At 50.0% G+C, this 16,909-nt stretch overlaps 1 protein-coding gene across 13 annotated transcripts in view; it reads right to left on the bottom strand.

Annotated features, from left to right (window-relative positions):
* LOC143100389 (bromodomain adjacent to zinc finger domain protein 2B-like) overlaps window positions 1-16,909 on the bottom strand; it is a 69,345-nt gene that overhangs the window by 11,129 nt on the left and 41,307 nt on the right. For 8 of the 13 annotated variants that reach the window (XM_076263526.1, XM_076263523.1, XM_076263528.1 and 5 more), the window contains 19 exons: window positions 15,642-15,812; window positions 14,949-15,136; window positions 14,528-14,734; window positions 13,518-14,150; window positions 11,886-12,648; window positions 11,279-11,554; window positions 10,705-10,768; window positions 8,914-9,022; window positions 8,168-8,269; window positions 7,743-7,959; window positions 7,254-7,346; window positions 6,972-7,033; window positions 6,521-6,586; window positions 5,560-5,625; window positions 4,822-4,866; window positions 4,450-4,482; window positions 2,499-2,564; window positions 1,960-2,100; window positions 278-532 (listed from right to left, as the gene is read on the bottom strand). In XM_076263526.1, the coding sequence (XP_076119641.1) occupies window positions 278-532; window positions 1,960-2,100; window positions 2,499-2,564; window positions 4,450-4,482; window positions 4,822-4,866; window positions 5,560-5,625; window positions 6,521-6,586; window positions 6,972-7,033; window positions 7,254-7,346; window positions 7,743-7,959; window positions 8,168-8,269; window positions 8,914-9,022; window positions 10,705-10,768; window positions 11,279-11,554; window positions 11,886-12,648; window positions 13,518-14,150; window positions 14,528-14,734; window positions 14,949-15,136; window positions 15,642-15,812 (3,557 nt within the window). The remainder of the gene's footprint in view (window positions 1-277; window positions 533-1,959; window positions 2,101-2,498; window positions 2,565-4,449; window positions 4,483-4,821; window positions 4,867-5,559; window positions 5,626-6,520; window positions 6,587-6,971; window positions 7,034-7,253; window positions 7,347-7,742; window positions 7,960-8,167; window positions 8,270-8,913; window positions 9,023-10,704; window positions 10,769-11,278; window positions 11,555-11,885; window positions 12,649-13,517; window positions 14,151-14,527; window positions 14,735-14,948; window positions 15,137-15,641; window positions 15,813-16,909) is intronic. The other 5 variants (XM_076263532.1, XM_076263522.1, XM_076263529.1 and 2 more) reach the window with 2 other exon arrangements.

Here is a 16,909-nt window from a genome sequence, read left to right as displayed (position 1 = left end):
GGTGTACATAACGTCTGTTTATTCCCTGGTGCAAGACTTCTAGATAGAGTTCTTGGTTTCGCAAATCAAAGACAATCAAAGATCGGATCCCTGGCCATCTGCTTGCGTACATTTTCTTTTATTATTGTTTTTCATTTGATATTTTTATATGTATGATGTAAGACTGGTGCTTATAAGTCAGAGTGTCTTCCATCAGTCCCTATGCATCACACAAATGCTTGCTTTCCGATACTTCCTAAAATAGCCAAATTAATGTCCGTCTCTCGGAGGGTCTTACCCTGTGTCCAGGGGGCAGGCCGGGGTCGGAGACGGCTGCGGTGAGCATGCGCACCAGGAGGTCCTGGAGCAGCTGGGCGGCAGGGCCCGCGTTGAGTAGCCCCTCCTGCAGCGCCCCCAGCCCCGGCACGTCGGCCGCAGGGTCCATGCCCAGCACGTGGCCGAAGCTGCGCAGGAACTGCAGCACCATCAGGCACTCGGAGAAGGTGGCGCCCGGCAGGAGAAGACCCGGCACACGGGATAACTCCGGTAGAGGCTAGGAGAGAGAGAGAGAGAGAGAGAGAGAGAGAGAGAGAGAGAGAGAGAGAGAGCGCAAGTATAAGTATAAGTATATATAAGTATAAGTATATATATACTCTTTTGATCCCGTGAGGGAAATTTGGTCTCTGCATTTATCCCAATCCGCGAATTAGTGAAACACACTCAGCACACAGTGAACACACAGTGAGGTGAAGCACACACTAATCCCGACACAGTGAGCTGCCTGCTACAGCGGCGCTCGGGGAGCATTGAGGGGTTAGGGGCCTTGCTCAAGGGCACTTCAGCCGTTCCTACTGGTCGGGGTTCGAACCGGCAACCCTCCGGTTACAAGTCCGAAGCGCTAACCAGTAGGCCACGGCTGCCCCAAGAGGCAGAGAGAGAGAGAGAGAGAGAGAGAGAGCGGGGAAGACGAGGTAGCAAGTGCAGCTCATGTACTATACCATTTGCACACGTACATTAGCAAAAATATTCAAAACCATCACATAAATATTTCTTTTCAAATCTCAAACAGCCTGGCCCACACCTGGATTCTGGTACAGTGCCTGAGAACTCTAAGCCCAGTGTGTACCGACTCATGCCGCACACAGACTCATCCACACACACGGACAAGAGGTGGAGCAGATGAGTGCAACTGTGCGGTTGCACTTCCCCATTGCCAGCTGTATGTGACAGGAAATAAATGGAGCTGACTCAGCTCCCACACACACACACAGGATGTACAGTGTGGTGCACAGTCTTGTTTGCAACCACAGATTAAATACATCACTGGGATCCCTGGGAGTCTATTCCATCAGCAGCTGAACTGGACTGGACTGGACTGGACTGGGCCATGTGAACATTTGGTGGACTAGGTGAGGCGCTGCTCTCTTGTGTGGGACAAAGCAGACACCCTGGAGCCTACTGCTCCACCACATGCAAGGTAATGACCACCAGGGCTGGGCTGAGCTGGGCTGGGCTAGCTGTGGCTCTCCCTCACGTCAGGAGCCACTTGGTGGCAGCACGCTGACCCGCACAGACCTTCCCATCTCAGCGCAACCCAATACGGCAGATGCTATCAGGGAGCGGTGTCATCCTGTACACATGCCAAGTAGCAGAGGGGCCGGGCCAGGAGGAGTGGGACTGGCGCCACTGGTCAGGTCAGGGTAGTTTACACTCCAGGCAGGGAGGGGAAAATAAAGCTCATCATATAGCCTTTATAGGCCTATATATATTGAAGGAAACAGTATAAGAATCTATGGTATCTATGGTAAATGAATGTGATATGGGCAAATGCACATTTCTGCATTTAGAGGGTAAAAAAAAATCAATTTCTGAGGGTTAGTAGCAGCCTGCTCATATCCTGCTCGCGCACACGGGGCTTTATGGCCCTTCTCAGCCTCCATCCATCCGGCGGGGGGGGGGGGGGGGATTAGGCGCCGTTACCTTGTGATCGGCCAGGCACATGTCTTCATTGGGCTTCTTCAGCTCGCGGGCCATCTCCAGCTCCAGCCTGCGCAGCTCCAGCCTGCGCTCCTTGTTCAAGCGCTTCTCATCACGCTTCTCCTGCTTCACTCGCTCCCTCTCCTGCAGCCGAATGACGGAGGGGTGAAGGGGAGAGAGAGAGAGAGAGATGGAGAGAGAGAGAGAGAGATGGAGAGAAAGAGAGAGAGAGAGAGAGAGTTAACAGTGCGTGCTATCGCTGCTGCCGCAGACAATCGCGTTAAGGATTATGTCATTACGATTCAGCAGGAGCGCCGGGCCTCGCGCTTATAAATTGCGGCGCTTTCACAGAAAATTGCTGCGAGGCCGGATTCTCAGTTTTATTCACAGTCCATATACTCTGGGGGGAGAGACAGGGATTGGGGAGGGGGGGGGGGGGGGGGGGATGGGCCAGAGGGAGGGAGGGGGGAGGAGCAGGATGACCAGCAGCTTGTAGGAGTCTGAAAGAGTGTAGTGGTGTGTGTGTGTGTGTGTGTGTGTACCTCGGCTTTCTTCCTGGCCTCCACAGCTTTCATCAGCATCATGTGCTGCCGCCTCCTCTCCCTCTCCTGACAAAAGCACAAACACATTAGGCATCAGAGAGAGACAAAAGCAGAGAAAGAAAGAAAGAAAGAAAGAAAAAGAGAAAGAAAGAAAGAGAGAGAGAGAAGTGGGAGAAGAGGAGAGGATAGGGGATAGGACAGGAGGAAACAGGGTTTGTGAGAGAAAAGAGGCAGATGAAAGGAAAAGAAGGGAGAAGAGGATTCAAATATAGTGAGACAGACAGAAGGAAGAGGAGGAGAAGACAAACAGAAAAAAGAAAGAGTGCATCGGATGTGGACACAAAAACAAATCGACACAAACAAATATAGCACAGCGAGAAGAAAAAAACGAAAAAAAAACAGAAGCAACACAAATAAACACACACGGCGAGAACAAATGGCCTGGCTTTGTGGATTACTGAGAGGAGCTTACAGAGAGGAACACAACACCAGTGGTGGTGGGAAGAGTGAAGCAAAAGGTGGGGAAGCAACAGTTACTGTCTGGAGGGGAGGAGAGGAGTGGGAATGGTGAGGAGGAGGAGGAGGAGGAGGAGGAGGAAGCATACAGTGTGAGTTAGCGCTCAGCTCGGAGACCTGTTTGCACAGGCAGTGTGAGGAAGCAAACAGGCTTGGCTGCTAGCGTAGCGGTCAGTTAACTAAACATCTGCATCTGGTGGGGGGCAGGCAATGTGGAGTAAGGGGGAAGGTGGCGGGGGGGCACTCAGAGTAGGAAACTTTTTCAATTACGGCATGTGTTATCCATTACGCCGGAGGCTACCAAGGGCCTGTTTGTCATCTCTGAGTACAAAGGAAGTACAATTTTAAATGGGGTTGGAAATAAGCTCGGCCGCGATCAATGGCCCTTCTCCCCGAATTAAGATTTTAGGCAAATGCATGAATAATGGCGCGTTACTTTTAATAGTTTATGGATTAAAAAGGGCGGTCTGAGAGGGGCCTTGAGAGGAAATCTTTATCTGTGCTCGGCGGCTGACTCAAAACGGGACAGATGATTTCCGCCTGCTGCTGCCACTGCTTCGCGGCCATTTTGTTTCCGTCTCATTACTTAAGTGCTTTTTAGAGGGCTGATGCACGCGAGTGGAAACAGACAGTGTGGATCTGTCTGTCTGTGACTGGGTGTGTGCCGGCAAGGATTTTAGAGTGTGCGTGGATAGTGTGAGTGTTTTTAAGCATCTAACTAAGTGTGTGTGTGTGTGTGTGTGTACTCATATTACAAGTGTCTGTGGAGTGTGAGTGTTTTTGAGAATCTAACTAATTGTGTATGTGTGTATGTGTGTGTGTGTGTGTGTGTGTGTCTGCACTCATATTACAATGTATATCTATTTGCCTATGTGTGTGTGTGTGTGTGGGGGGGGGGGGGTACTGGAGAGCTCTCATATATCAAACCCCAAACGAGTGTGGAATGAAGGAATGCCGCCCTGATGCTGGGGATTTGGACGGAGGTCAGCAGCCAGACAGGACAGCTGCTCCTCAGAGGGGGACGAAGGGGCTTTTTTATGGGCCCAGCAGAGCTTCGCTCACTTCAAAAGGAACATCGCAGGCCAACACGCATTCAGAGACGGTACAATGAATCACAACACAGAAATAGATAAGTCCACAATGAAATGGATGAGTCCTTTCAGACTGTGAGAGTGCATTGCAGACTGATGAAACATCAAATCTTTACAGGGGAAATAACTTTCACAAAAGAAAAAGGAATTGGGTGTAATGGCAAACCAGGTGGTCTTTCTCACAGAGATTACAAAGCAGATGTAGGCAACGCACCTTGCCGGAAAGCCATGCAGAAGGAATGTGGAATGACAGCAGCCACGGCTATACTTTATGCACTGGTATGACAACCATATATCACAACCAACTCACAATGCAGATGTTAGATGTACAAAAATAAACATACCCATACCATATCTAGTCTAAGCCTCTCCAACTCCTGAGAGAAAGAGTTGGCAAAGTATTACAAGACAGAAAAAAATGAATAAATTCAGTCATAAATCACATTTTTTTTTTTTTTTTTTTATAAAGGATCCCAGCCAGCCCCACACCCTTTAGACAGCTGCAACCCAATACACCATAAGGCTGGCAAGGGAAAAACAACTTGGCAGAGTAGGAGAAGAAAAAAAAACATGAAAATAAATAAAAATCACGGAGTATTTTTTGGAGTGGTTACATCAAACAGAAAAGCCCTTTTTTCCCCCCAGAGACACTCGGGAGGCCGGGAGCCGAGAGTGGAAGTGACTGGTGTGGCAGGGTGCTGGAGTGCGATACCCACCTGGTGCTTCAGAATGACTGCCTGCTGTCGCCGCATCTCCTTCTCCTGCAGCAGCGAACGAGTGCGGGAGGGAAGAGAGGGGGGGGGGGAAGAAAAGAGAGAGAGAAAAAAAAAAGATAAAACTAAATTAAAAACCCAAACAGACTCTCATTTCCATTACCGAGAAGGGGGGGGGGGTGTTGGGGAAGATGAAGAAGAAGGAAAAAAAAAAAAGCTGACACTCGAACTGCCAGGTTTTTTTCCCCTTTCTTTCTTCCTTTCTTTTTTTGTTCTTTCTACTTCCCGCAGCACTTATTCCTCTGAAGGGTTCAAATCCCTCTAATCTGATTGACAGGCGTGGAGCTGGGCCAGGATGCCAAACACAAACGCTGGAGTCACGCCCTGCACCGCCAGGGCACACACTTCCAGCGCTGCCTCCACACCAACGCTGGTTATTACCACAGAGCAGCCTGGCTCGGGCTCTTAATGTGCTCTCTGACAGGACTATGGCACTTAAAGATGAACCACATGATGGTTTCGCCAACACTGGGCTCTCATGGTTGGATACGAAGAAGTCTGTATGTGCTGCTGCTTTCTCTGAGCTGTGTTTACATTCTCTCTTTTATCAGATGGGTTCTAGCTGCAGCAAAGAAAAACTCAAGACTCAAGTCAAGACTTATTTCACTTCTGCCATCATGTATGCTGGCTTGCTTTAAGGGCAGAACAAATGTATTAAAAGAGAAGAGAGACTCATCTAACCTTAATGCGTTTCTCAGCCTCCAGGATTTTGGCATTGGCCGCTTCCTCCTTCTTCTTCCGCTTGGCCTGGGCATGTGAAACAGTTGGGACAGATCAGGCAGCCGCATCATAGTAAACAGTTAAACGGTTCTTAACACACACACACACACACACACACACACACATTTTTCACACACAAGCGTCATTTTGCATGCACCTCATGACCGCAATAAAGCCAGAAACTTTGTTCGAACTCACGCACAAAGCGATTACATTTGGAGGTTTTAACCCCAGCACCGAGTGCTCATTTTAATAAATATGACACAAAGTCAATGTCAAGGATTTTGGATTAACTTGGCAAACCGCTTGATTGAAAGGACAGAGGGGGGAGAAAAAAACCTGTTTAACACCATAAGGGTGTACAGTAAATGAAAATCATTATTGGAGCCCATTAAAATGGAAGCAAAACACTTGGGGGGGGGGGGGGGCTTAAAAGTGTAGGGAGGTGTGAGGAATAAATTAAGCGAAATTCCAATATATGGTTACGAGACGCGGAAAAAAAATCCTGTTAGACCCACTTGCTGACCGTGTCGATTTACGGAGACTTTGACTTGGTGCGACTAAGACAGCTTGTTGCCTCAGTAACAATGACAGCCGCATATCCTGAGTAGGGGACTGCAGACAAGCATATCCAAAGGGCCACGCTGCTATACTTAATGTTGTTTACGCAAGTAAATCAAATCTATTTATAGAACCTTTTTCACAGACTTGGGTAAACAAGAGTTTACTCCTGCATCCACACCATATGGGTTGGCCTTTTACTAGTAATGATTTAGTGAATAACTGTGAAATAAAGCAAAAGCAAAAAAAATAAAAAATAAAAAATAAATAATACATAAGCTTGGAGAGTTTTTAGTGTGCCTCTTTCAGAGGGCGTGAATGTGCTTGGCTAAAGATGGTTGTAGTGGAACTCTGGCCATACCTCAAGAATCTGCTGTGCCCGAAGCTCTTTCTCCATGCGAATTTGCTGAATCCGCTTGATCTTCTCCTGTTCGGATGAGTGCAGGAGAGAATTAATGGATTGAATCTGCAGCCCCTTCGCTGCCATATCTGGGTAAGTAATGCTTTTTAAATGGTGCAGAGAATATCGGCTGCTTTCGGAATACACACTGCAGCCGCTAGAACAAAAGGCGTCTTAAAACACATGTGTGAAGGGGCCTGTTTTTAAAAGGGGTTTAAAAGGCAGATCACACACGGGTGCTCTTCAAAGCGTTGTTTCGTGCCTTCAGATCTTCTTCTGCGAGAGGGAACAAAGCTCGCCTCTCATGCACACGCAGGAAGAGCATGTCACATTGTGTAAGAAAAAGGGAACAGAAAAGCGATGTGCTCTCCCAGAGGAAGGCAAAGAGGAAAACAGACAAAGGTCTTCTCACCTGCTGCTTGAGAATCTTCATCTGCTCCTTCTGACGCCTCTTCTCCTCGGCCGCCATGATGGCTGCATGGAAAGGCCCAAACAAAAAGGCCAGATGTGAGATCTGTGCATGGGCCACGTGTGTGTGTGTGTGTGTGTGTGTGTGTGTTTGTGTGTGTGTGTGTGTGTATATGTGTGTGGAGGGGGGGGGGGGGGGGTTCATGTGGAGGGACTTTCGGTGGGGGAGAAGGTAACGGCAGAGCACGAAGTGTGCGTGGAGAGGAAGTGATGAGTGTCCACTCACCTTGCTGCTTCCTGGCCTCCTTGGCAGCCCGGGCCATGGCCTGCTTCTCGAGCTTCCGCATCATTTTAATCTGAGCGGCCTGTCGTGCAATTTCTACAGGTAAAAGAAACTTTCATTAGACTCTTTCCCCCTATTCATCCCTTACCTATTATCATATGACAGCCATGATGGGAACAGTCCTGAAATAATGCCTACAATGGTGGCAACCACACCTCTTCTGCCATCACCTGCACCTTAATAGCGACTGTCACTGGGAGTGATGGCCTATTCACCATAAACATAGTGCCTAGTAAATAATTTCAGAAATCCGCCAAAAGGTGGCACTGTGGAGCAGGAAGGGCCAGGAAAATCCCCTGTGCCTCAAACTGCATTTGAACCCAGGATGATCCCCAGCACAAGGGCAAACAGCACAAGACAGACAGCAATTCCCATGTAATTACTATGTGAGTAAAGGTGTTGACACACGTGGAGTCACTAAACGAACCGCACCTTGAGCCTCAAGCTTGCGGAGGAGCTTGGCATCGCTTGGGCTGGGGAAGTCTGCCACGTTGGGCGGACGACCCTTCCTGCGCCTGCTCTGGGAGCTTTCGCCCGGGGACGGCTGCTGCTGCTGCTGGTCAGGTTGGGGGGGACGCCCGCGTCTTCCCTCCATGGCTAAGATTCGGGGAATGACCTCTTCCTCCTTCAGCAGGACCCACTGCAAGCCCTATGCAAACAAGGCCCAACCACATGAGACTAATGCGGCTCATGCTTCCCCCTAGTGTGGATCGAACAGACACACTTCTGCTTCTGTTTCTCTATGAGAGGATTTTCAGATTTTTTTTTTTTTTTGACTTAGGTTTAAAGTTGTGAAAAGCCTCCAAACATCAATAAGCAGATAAAGCTCGGCAGTAGCTAGTGGCTATTCGGTTTACCTCAGGACCCTCTCTGGCTTCATAGAAGTCACCAACTTTAATCTTTGCGCTGAAGCTGAAGTTATCACGTGTGATATCACATATTCCATTTCTGGCCAAATACTGCAGGAAAAAAAACAGTGAAGAATTTTTGTGAGCCAGGAAACACATTTTTTTCCTGAGAATTATGGTCACCAAGCTCCAAGCAGCTACTGACGTCAAGTGGAGCAGTACTGAGTGGATCATGTTTTTTTTTCATATAATAATGTTCCATTATCATAATTATTTTATTCCAAAATGTAAACCATTCACATAATAAAAGGGGGGAAATTAAATCAGACAGAAAAAACACAAATAACAGAAAAAAAGCACTTTTCAGTGGCCATTATTTTATCTAGCAATATTTCCAATTTTCAAAACTCATTAGAATGGAAACACATTAAATTCAACAGCCATTATACATTTCAAATATAATTAGGTTGGTCATTAAAACAAAAACATACAAAATGCCTTCATTAATTACTTTTACTGTCAAATATATTCAGCTTAATAATCCTTTTCAACACTGACCATGTAAACCTTTTCAACACTGACAATATAAACCTATCACACTCCAAACGGGGGAGTTCTCACTCGTCTGTAATGGCCTGAGATCAAGGCTAGCTCAGTTGCCCAGGTTCACTGTTATGTGTATCATTGCAACATTTCTAATCATCAAAAACTTTTAATTAGCTGAAAATATTATTTTTTCGCAATGTGTCACCTACCTTAACAACATCTGGATACTGTCGCAGCTTCTTGCCACAGGGAGCGTAGTACGCCACGTCCCCTTGAAGACGCCCGCCTACGTTCCTGATGCGGGTCTCCCTCTGCCACCTGCGCAAAACATCAGGTCCGCCAACCGCCATTACTGAGCTATTCATCTTCAATCAGCAATCACTCCTCACATCCCCCCCATGAATAACAGTAATTACACCAACAAAATAAAGCACGCGTGTGAACAAACAGTGGCTGGAATCAATCCTACGCATGTGTTAAAAATACATATAAAAATAAATAACGCGGCAGGGTTGGTGGCCTTGGGTATGCAAGCCAGGCGACAAATAAGGAGGGTTTCGGCTGAAGCGATCCTATTTCCCTCCCGTTCATCATTCATTCAAAGCAGCCGCGCGCTGCCCGCGGTTTCCTGACAGCAGGTCGTCAATACTGAGCGTGTCCTTGAGAGCGCCGAGCGGAGAGCGGGGCTGTTTATAACAATGAGCCCGGGGACGGGAGACCTGGCCGGGGTCAGGACCTTGCCCTCGCGCCTCGTAACCGCCGGGTTCACACAATCACAGAGAGAGGGGAAAGAGAGGAGAGAGAGAGAGAGAGGAGGAAGGGAAAAGAGGGTGAATGAGAGGGGAAATAGGAGAAATGAAAGAAAGATGAAGAGAAGGTGAGGGGGGGGGGGGGGAAGAGAAATACAAAACAGTGAAAGGAGAGAAGGGGGGGAAAAGACAGAATGTTAGAGAGAGTGACAGAAAGCGAGAAAGACGATGAGAAAGAAAGACAAAGGAAGAAAAAAAAAAAGGCAGAGAAAGGTGACAAAGAAAGCAAGAGAGATAACCACAGGAAAGAAAGAGTGTGAGAGTGAGTGTGAGAGAGTGAGAGAGTGAGAGAGAGAGAGAGAAAGGAAGCGTGAGAGGGGCTGTGTGTTTGTGTCCCCTGCAGCTGGCTGCAGCTGTGGCCTGTGCTGGTCGGTCCGCTGGGGGCTGCGTCTGGCCATGCTCCCCTCCATCTGTAATGAAACCTCCAGCAGGATGGACAGGTGCCAAGGTGAGCCACCGCAATCCCCCCTCCGCCACGCCTGGCCTGTCGCCATCCTTTTTTTTTTTATTATTATTCCTCCCTTTTTTACGCCTGTTTTTTTTTTTTTTTGCTAAAGGAAGCGCGGCTCAGGAGCTTATGTGAGGCTGAGATGAGACTGATACAGTGAGCTGCGTCTGTAGTTCTGTGTCTCTCGTCTCTTTCTTTCTTTTTTTCTTTCTTTTCTTTCGATCACTCTGTCCATTCTCTTGTCTGCTTTTTTTTGTCGTCTCGGCCTGCTTCTGCCGATGAAAAGCATCCTCTGGCAGATGAAAGGACCGGCTGGCGGATCAGTTGCTGTTTTAGGGTGTTGCGTGTCTGTGTCAAGACTGGATGTGGTTAACCCTACCTATCTCTGCAGCACCGTCTCACTTCCTCCGCACCCCCCCCCCCCCCCCTCACCCACCTGCTAGCTTCACACACACCCACACACACACACACACTCATGCACATCGAACAGACATCAGAGTGAATGTGTGTGTAAGAGAAAGCAGACTGCTGTATCGATGCGAGTTAAGCGCATTCAAGTGAGTCAAATATACTTAACCAAACCCACTTCTAAAACCCTGCCTTTATTTGTTTTCCCCCACTCTCGGCATGAATAAGTCAGACTTCCCAGACGCAGGCCAGCTCAGTGTGAGTGACTGTGTGTTTGTGTGTGTGTGTGTGTTTGTGTGTCTGTGTTGATGTTAATGTGTGTGTGTATGACGTACCCCAACTCCAGAGGGAGCCTCAGCTCCTGTTCGTCTGTCACTCTCTTCCTCCTCCCTCCTGAGCCTGGCGGGGGGGTGTGGGTACAGGGGTGGGGTGGGGTGGGGTGGGGGGGTAGAAGACATGAGTGACGCTTATAAGCACAGGCACTTCATCTCTGGAGCTCATTCACTCACTGTAACAAACCCCATTTCTCCAGTCTTCCTCTGCCTTATGTTTAGCCAGTCGGTGCATGGCTTTCTTCTTCAGACTAACATACCGTGCAGTGAAGCTAAAGTGCACTTTTTTTTTTTCTCATGAATATAGGCATCACTTCCCCAGGAACTGAAACCAAGCGTTTGTAGAGCTATTGTTGTACAATAATCAAGCCAGCCCTTTGCATGAGAAATAATAGATCTATAGCTGAGCTGAAGATATGAGACCGCATCAGTTTATAGAAAGATTGTTGAGTGCTACTGGCATCTACAGTAATTAAATATCTGAAAAGCCCTAGAGCCTGGTTGCAGAAGTCTGTGGTCAAATCGCCCTAAAAAAACAAAACAAAGGGCTCCGACAGACTGCAGGGAAGTTCCGTACCTGGAGAAGGGCTGAAAGAGAAGGAGGAGGACGGTGTGCTGTGATAGGCCAGTGTCGAGGCGCTGGTCACTATGGTGGGCGTGGTCATGCTGGGGGCTTTGATGACCTGCAGGTTGAGCGGGGACAGGCCGGCGGACAGGCTGGCGGAGGAGCTCAGCAGGCTGGAGGCTTTGGTCAGCTTGAGTGGGGTCCTCTCCGCCTCGGTGTCAGTGGCCTTCTCGCTTCGCTCCTTCAGGCTCTCGGACGCATCCGTGTCACTCAAGTTGCTCTCAGAGTCTGAGGGGAAGGGGATGGAAAACGTAGGACCAGAGGATAAATTAACAGAAAGGTGGAACATATAGCTGTGACTTATAATAAACCTGGTTTTGACACGTCTTGTCATTCTGACTATTTTATTAGTTATTTACTACTTCTATTTTATTAATCTAATATGCATTTGCCCAGCAATGTGAATAATGTTTCATCCATGCGTCAAATCACAAATTAAGGCCCTATGTTTAATCTCATTAAGCCGTATTAAGTATCACAGTAGCAGTCAAACGCATTGTTTAAAAACCCTACACGTACAGACATTGCACAGCTTAGGTATGAATAATGACTGGCTGACCTGATTGGCTGTCATCTGAATCTTCGTCATCGTCATCCTCGTCTTCATCATCATCGTCCCAGTCCTCCTCATCCTCAGCCGAGTCATTGGAGTCCTTGCTGCTGGGGATGTCCGACTCAGTCCCGCGAAACAGGTCCACCAGCGACTGCACCAGGTGGCTCTGCTGCCCCGGGCTGGGCCCCATCGCCACCGCCGCTGCCATCGGCGCCATCATGGTCACCTTGCTGGGCTTGCCCTTGCGGGGCCTGGGCGAGCTGGTGGCCTGCGTCGGCACCCCCGCCGTGGCCGAGGCCGAGATGACGGTGGTGGACGACGCGGACGTGGGCGTTGACAGGGAGTGCTCGCGGGCACCCGTGGTGAGGTTGACGGGCGTGGAGAAGGGGGGGCTGGTGGCGGCCAGCAGGGGTCTGTCGGGGGTGCGGCCGTGGCCGCGCGGCTTGGTGATGAGCGCCAGGGGGGCCTCCTGCACGGCGCTCTGGATGACCCCGTTGGCCTGCGGCGAGTGCGGATGCCCCAGCAGCGTGCCGGCCAGGAACAGGTTGGAGTGGGCGCTGCTGTAGGGAGACAGGAGCTTGTGGCCGCCGGCGGCGGCGGCGGCGGAGATGCTCTCTAAAGACGAGAGTTTAGGAAGAGGCAGCGAGGAAGAGGAAGATGAGGAGGAAGATGAGTGCTTTTTCTGGCTCTTCTGAGACAACGACGACTCCTGCTGGTTCTTCTGTTGCAGAGGGAAGGCCTGTTTGAAGTACTCCTGGGACAGGAACGGCTGAAAAGACAAAAGAGAGAAAGAGAGAGAAGCAGAAAAAGTTACTCAATCCGGCCGTTTCTACTGCATTTCACAAGGGGTGCGAAAGCAAAAATCTAATTACAAATTAAAAATAGAAGTGCATTTTGAGGACAATCGCTGGACAAAATTTCCCCAGGCAACAGTATAGATGTCGATGTTTCAGAAAAATGGAAATATGCATTCCGCTTTACGTCCCACTGCGTAATTCTTTTAGGTTTAAAAAAAAATAAATAAAAAAAAAGAAAAAGAATCCCTCCGACAAGCATGACTAATGGGCATGAGAATGAGCTTCTTTAGTGCTCTCAAAAAGGTCAGGGCACAGACTGATGCACTTCAGCACCGCTCGCCACCGTTCACACTTATAATTAGAGTTGAAAAGATCCCCCCACCCAAGCCCACTCCCCGCCCCCATAACTTCTAGCGTCCAAGACGCGTTACCAAGTTAATTGCTTGTCAGCTTTCCTGAGGTATTTCCAATAGAGCTAACCGCGTTGTCACTTTTAGTCATGTTGGGGGCCGCGGCAGCATGAAACACAATCAAACTGCTGATAACAGTGTTTAGACATTTCATTTTCTGACTGGGAGCCACCCGGTGACCTTTTAAAATCTGCACGTCAGAAACAATGACAATCAGGCATAAATTAAAGATATCACGCAAGCACAAAAGGCTCCGTAAGAGGTAACAATAACAAACAAGAAAGAGCATCACTGTGTTGTACTTTTTAAAATGCAAAATAACTTTCCACTTTGTAGATGAAAGAAAAGCAGCAACAGTTAATGCCATTAGCCAAAACGACTTAGCGACTAGCGCTATTGCTAACAGCAGACAGCAGTGAGGGGCCACTGACCTGTTTCATTTTGAAGTTGCTGATTTGTAAGAGGGTCTCGTCCAGGAAGCTCCGACTGCTGAGCTTGAGACTGTCGGTGAGCACCGGGGGTTTGGAGGATGCGGTCGCAGCTTTGGGCCTGTGTGAGGGGGACAGCGTCGGGGGCTTCGGGGAGGACGACAGCGAGGGCGGCCGCGGCGAGGGCGAGAGCGACAGCGGCTTGGGGGACGAGCAGAGGGAGAGGGGCTTGGGCGAGGAGGAGGAGACGGACGGCGGCTTGGGGGAGGAGGAGAGCGAACGGTGCCTGGGCGAGGACACCAGGGGAACGGGCGAGGATTCTCGGCGGGACTGGGTGACCAGGGACAGGGGCTTGGCGCTGGCCGCTAACCCGATGGCCTGGATGACGCTGCGGTGCTGCTTGGGGCTGCTCTCCTCCCTGGGCCTGGAGCCGGCGAAGAGCAGGGATGGCGGCTGGTTCTGGGGCAGGCCGGGGGCCGGAGGGGGGGACTGGGTGGGGTAGCGGGCAGAGAGAAGACCCTCCCCAACGGGAGGTCTGCGCGACTGGGCGCCCCCCCTCTGGTCCTGGCTGGGTTTGTCACCAGCCACATGGGGAAGGGTGGCCTTCTGACTGTCTGAGGGGCTCCGCATCAGTGACTGAAAGAGGAAAGAGAAAGCAGTGCATCAGAGATGACACACACACACACACACACACACACACACGCACACACGCAGTATTGCATACACAAACACAGTATTGCATACACACACACACAAACTACACACATACACACACACACTAACAGACCTGCCCTTGACATTTCACGGTGCGACCCCTCATTGAAAGAGGGCTGTATTACAGAGCAAAAGAGGCTGCCTTTAAAAACACAAGGCTTGGCGAAGGTGGAGGAAAGATGACAGCCATTTCCTCACAAAAACATGACATGTTTTGATGAACAGAGCCCCACTTGAGTGACTGTGGAAAAAACAAGCTCCATCTTTCAAGAAGTTTCCGACGTCGGGACCCAATCTACCTTGACCTTCCTGTTGACCGCCCTTTCTTTCTCCAGGTCGGAGTCGTCGCTGTCATTGCTCTGATCGTCGCCGTCCTCGTCTTCTTCATCATCGTCTTCGAGGTCGTCCAAGTCGCTGCTGCTTACGCCATCGCTCGAGATGTCGGAAGAGGATCCTGATTCGCTGTCGCTGTTGCTAGAGATTTCTACCGCTTTCTTGACGAGTTTCTGAAACGGAGGGGAGTAAGGAAGGAAAAAAAAAGGTGTCATGGTGTCAGTCAACAACAGCTGCTTATTATCAGCCACCTCTACCACAATCTTTCACCGTGTCTAACCAACAGACCCAAAGACCGAAATCAGAAATGTGCGTTCTACACGCTGTGATCGCCCTGTTTGTGCAGGCGCCCTTCTCCTTTACCGAAAGACAATAGAGCTTCCCTACCTTCTCTTTCGATTTCTGGACGAGCTTCTCCGCCGTGCGGCCCAGCTCCTGGTTGTTCTTCCGGCTCCGGGGCAACGAGCCGGGGGCCTTTGAGGACTCCGCGGCCCCGAGTGCTGGGGATGGGGTAGAGGACGCTCCCCCTCCAGAGCCCGTCAAAGCTCCACTCCCATTGATGGTGCCATTCACCCCTGAAACCAGCAGCACACAGCAAGAAAGGCGCTGAATACATGCCCATAAGAGGCCAAATTTCCTCTTAAGAGTGCATGTCCAGCACGAATGAGGAGTGCAAACAGGTTGACGCATAAGCATGCTAAGTGAAAAGCAAATGGAAACGTACAGCCTGAGCGTGAGCATTGGTTTGGGTTTTCTGCCTTTTTTGTGGTTGAAAATAGCAGGTGGTGCTGCCTGCCACCTGAGGCGGGGAAGAGAAACTAAAAACAGTTTTGACCGTTTTGAGCCGAACGCTTGCCAGAGGACAATCATGTTCGCAAATTTGTGGTGTGATAACGCAGCACCTGCTTGCTAAACCAATGCCCCCTGCGGGGTCTCTCGCTGCTGCCTGTAGGGGCAATTAAGGCCCCTCTTTCCCTTGCTGCAGTGCCGTTTGGTCAGCTCAGCTGCCACTGTCCAGCTCAATTCGCCCACGGTTCGGTTCTGGGGCTTGGTGGGCGCGGGAGTGGTGATTAACGGTACCTTTGGATGAGGCGCGTCCGTTCTTGGTGGGGGTGCGGGACTGAAAGGGCCCGCTGGGGTCGGCGCTCTGGACCGGCGGGGTAAACAGGGGCGGTAGACCGAGGAGAGGAGGGAAGAACGCAGCAGCAGCAGCCACCCCTCGGCCATGAGCCTCAGAGGCACGCCACCACTCTGAGAGAGAGAGAGGGAGAGAGAGAGAAGGAGAGGAAGAGAACGTGTCAGAGAGAGAGAGAGAGAGAGAGAGAGAAAAGAGAGAGAGAGAGGGGAACACTGACAGTTACACACATCTGCTGTGCACCACTTCTTCTTCATTAAATTTCATCTCATGTGGACACACAAATGAGGATTAGTCAGGTTCTTAGTCAAGGTCTGCATGCTGGGTGAGTGCGTCTGTGTAACCAGCTGTGCAATCTCTTAAAAAGCCCCTCTCCACTGATCTGTGCACGACTTCCTTACCACACACTCACTCCCTCATTTTGTCTACACACTTAACCACACACACACACACACACACACACACACACACACACACACACACACACACACACACACACACACACACACACACACACACACACACACACACACACTTTTGGGGGCGTCTCGCAGCGTGCAAAACCTTTTCCCCGTTTCCGCTTTGATGTAAGATCTGGTGAGATGGCCTACACATTCCACCGACACTGATTTCATCCCCTCCATTCGTTATTGTAAACATGTTGAGCCCCTGGAAACTCAAAGCAGATTGGTGAGCTCATCCCAGAGGAGGGCCCCCGAAGTCTCTTGCGCGAGGCTCTGTGACTTTTACAGCTGCCGCCGAGCCCTCTGTTCCAAGCATGCTCGCAATAAACAGAGACCCGGCGAACATGACCTCTTCAAACAAACAAGAACCAGAAATACAACCCCAGAAAAGCTGTCGTAAAAGAAAAAAGCGGGAGACCGAGAGAGAGAGAGAAATGAAAAACTATGAATTTCAAAGAAGGACGTCTATACTGTCCTTCGCGTCTCCAGATTTACGCTCTCGCTTGGGGCACCAAACTCTCGTCCTGTCGTGAAAGCGGTTTGAAGGGAGCACGGGGCGGGGGTTGCGTCCGACGCCCAATTCTGGAGGGTTAAAGCCCTGCCCGCGACCCTTACAATACCATCCTCCATAAATGTCAGCCGGTGAATGCAGCCTGTTGAACTGATGGACGATACCATAAAGGTGATGCATGCTGGCCCCAGGATTGCCCACCACTGGAGAGGGGTCAACATGAGGGGCCGTCTCACCA

This window comes from Alosa pseudoharengus, unplaced genomic scaffold (assembly GCF_046254945.1).
Source record: "Alosa pseudoharengus isolate Yale_2024_CS ecotype anadromous, Long Island Sound unplaced genomic scaffold, YU_APseudo_1.1 YU_APseudo_1.1_scf_3, whole genome shotgun sequence".
Taxonomy (NCBI): Eukaryota; Metazoa; Chordata; class Actinopteri; order Clupeiformes; family Clupeidae; genus Alosa; species Alosa pseudoharengus.
The sequence above is the reverse complement of the archived record's forward strand: the minus strand, read 5'-3'. Positions and strand labels throughout refer to the sequence as shown.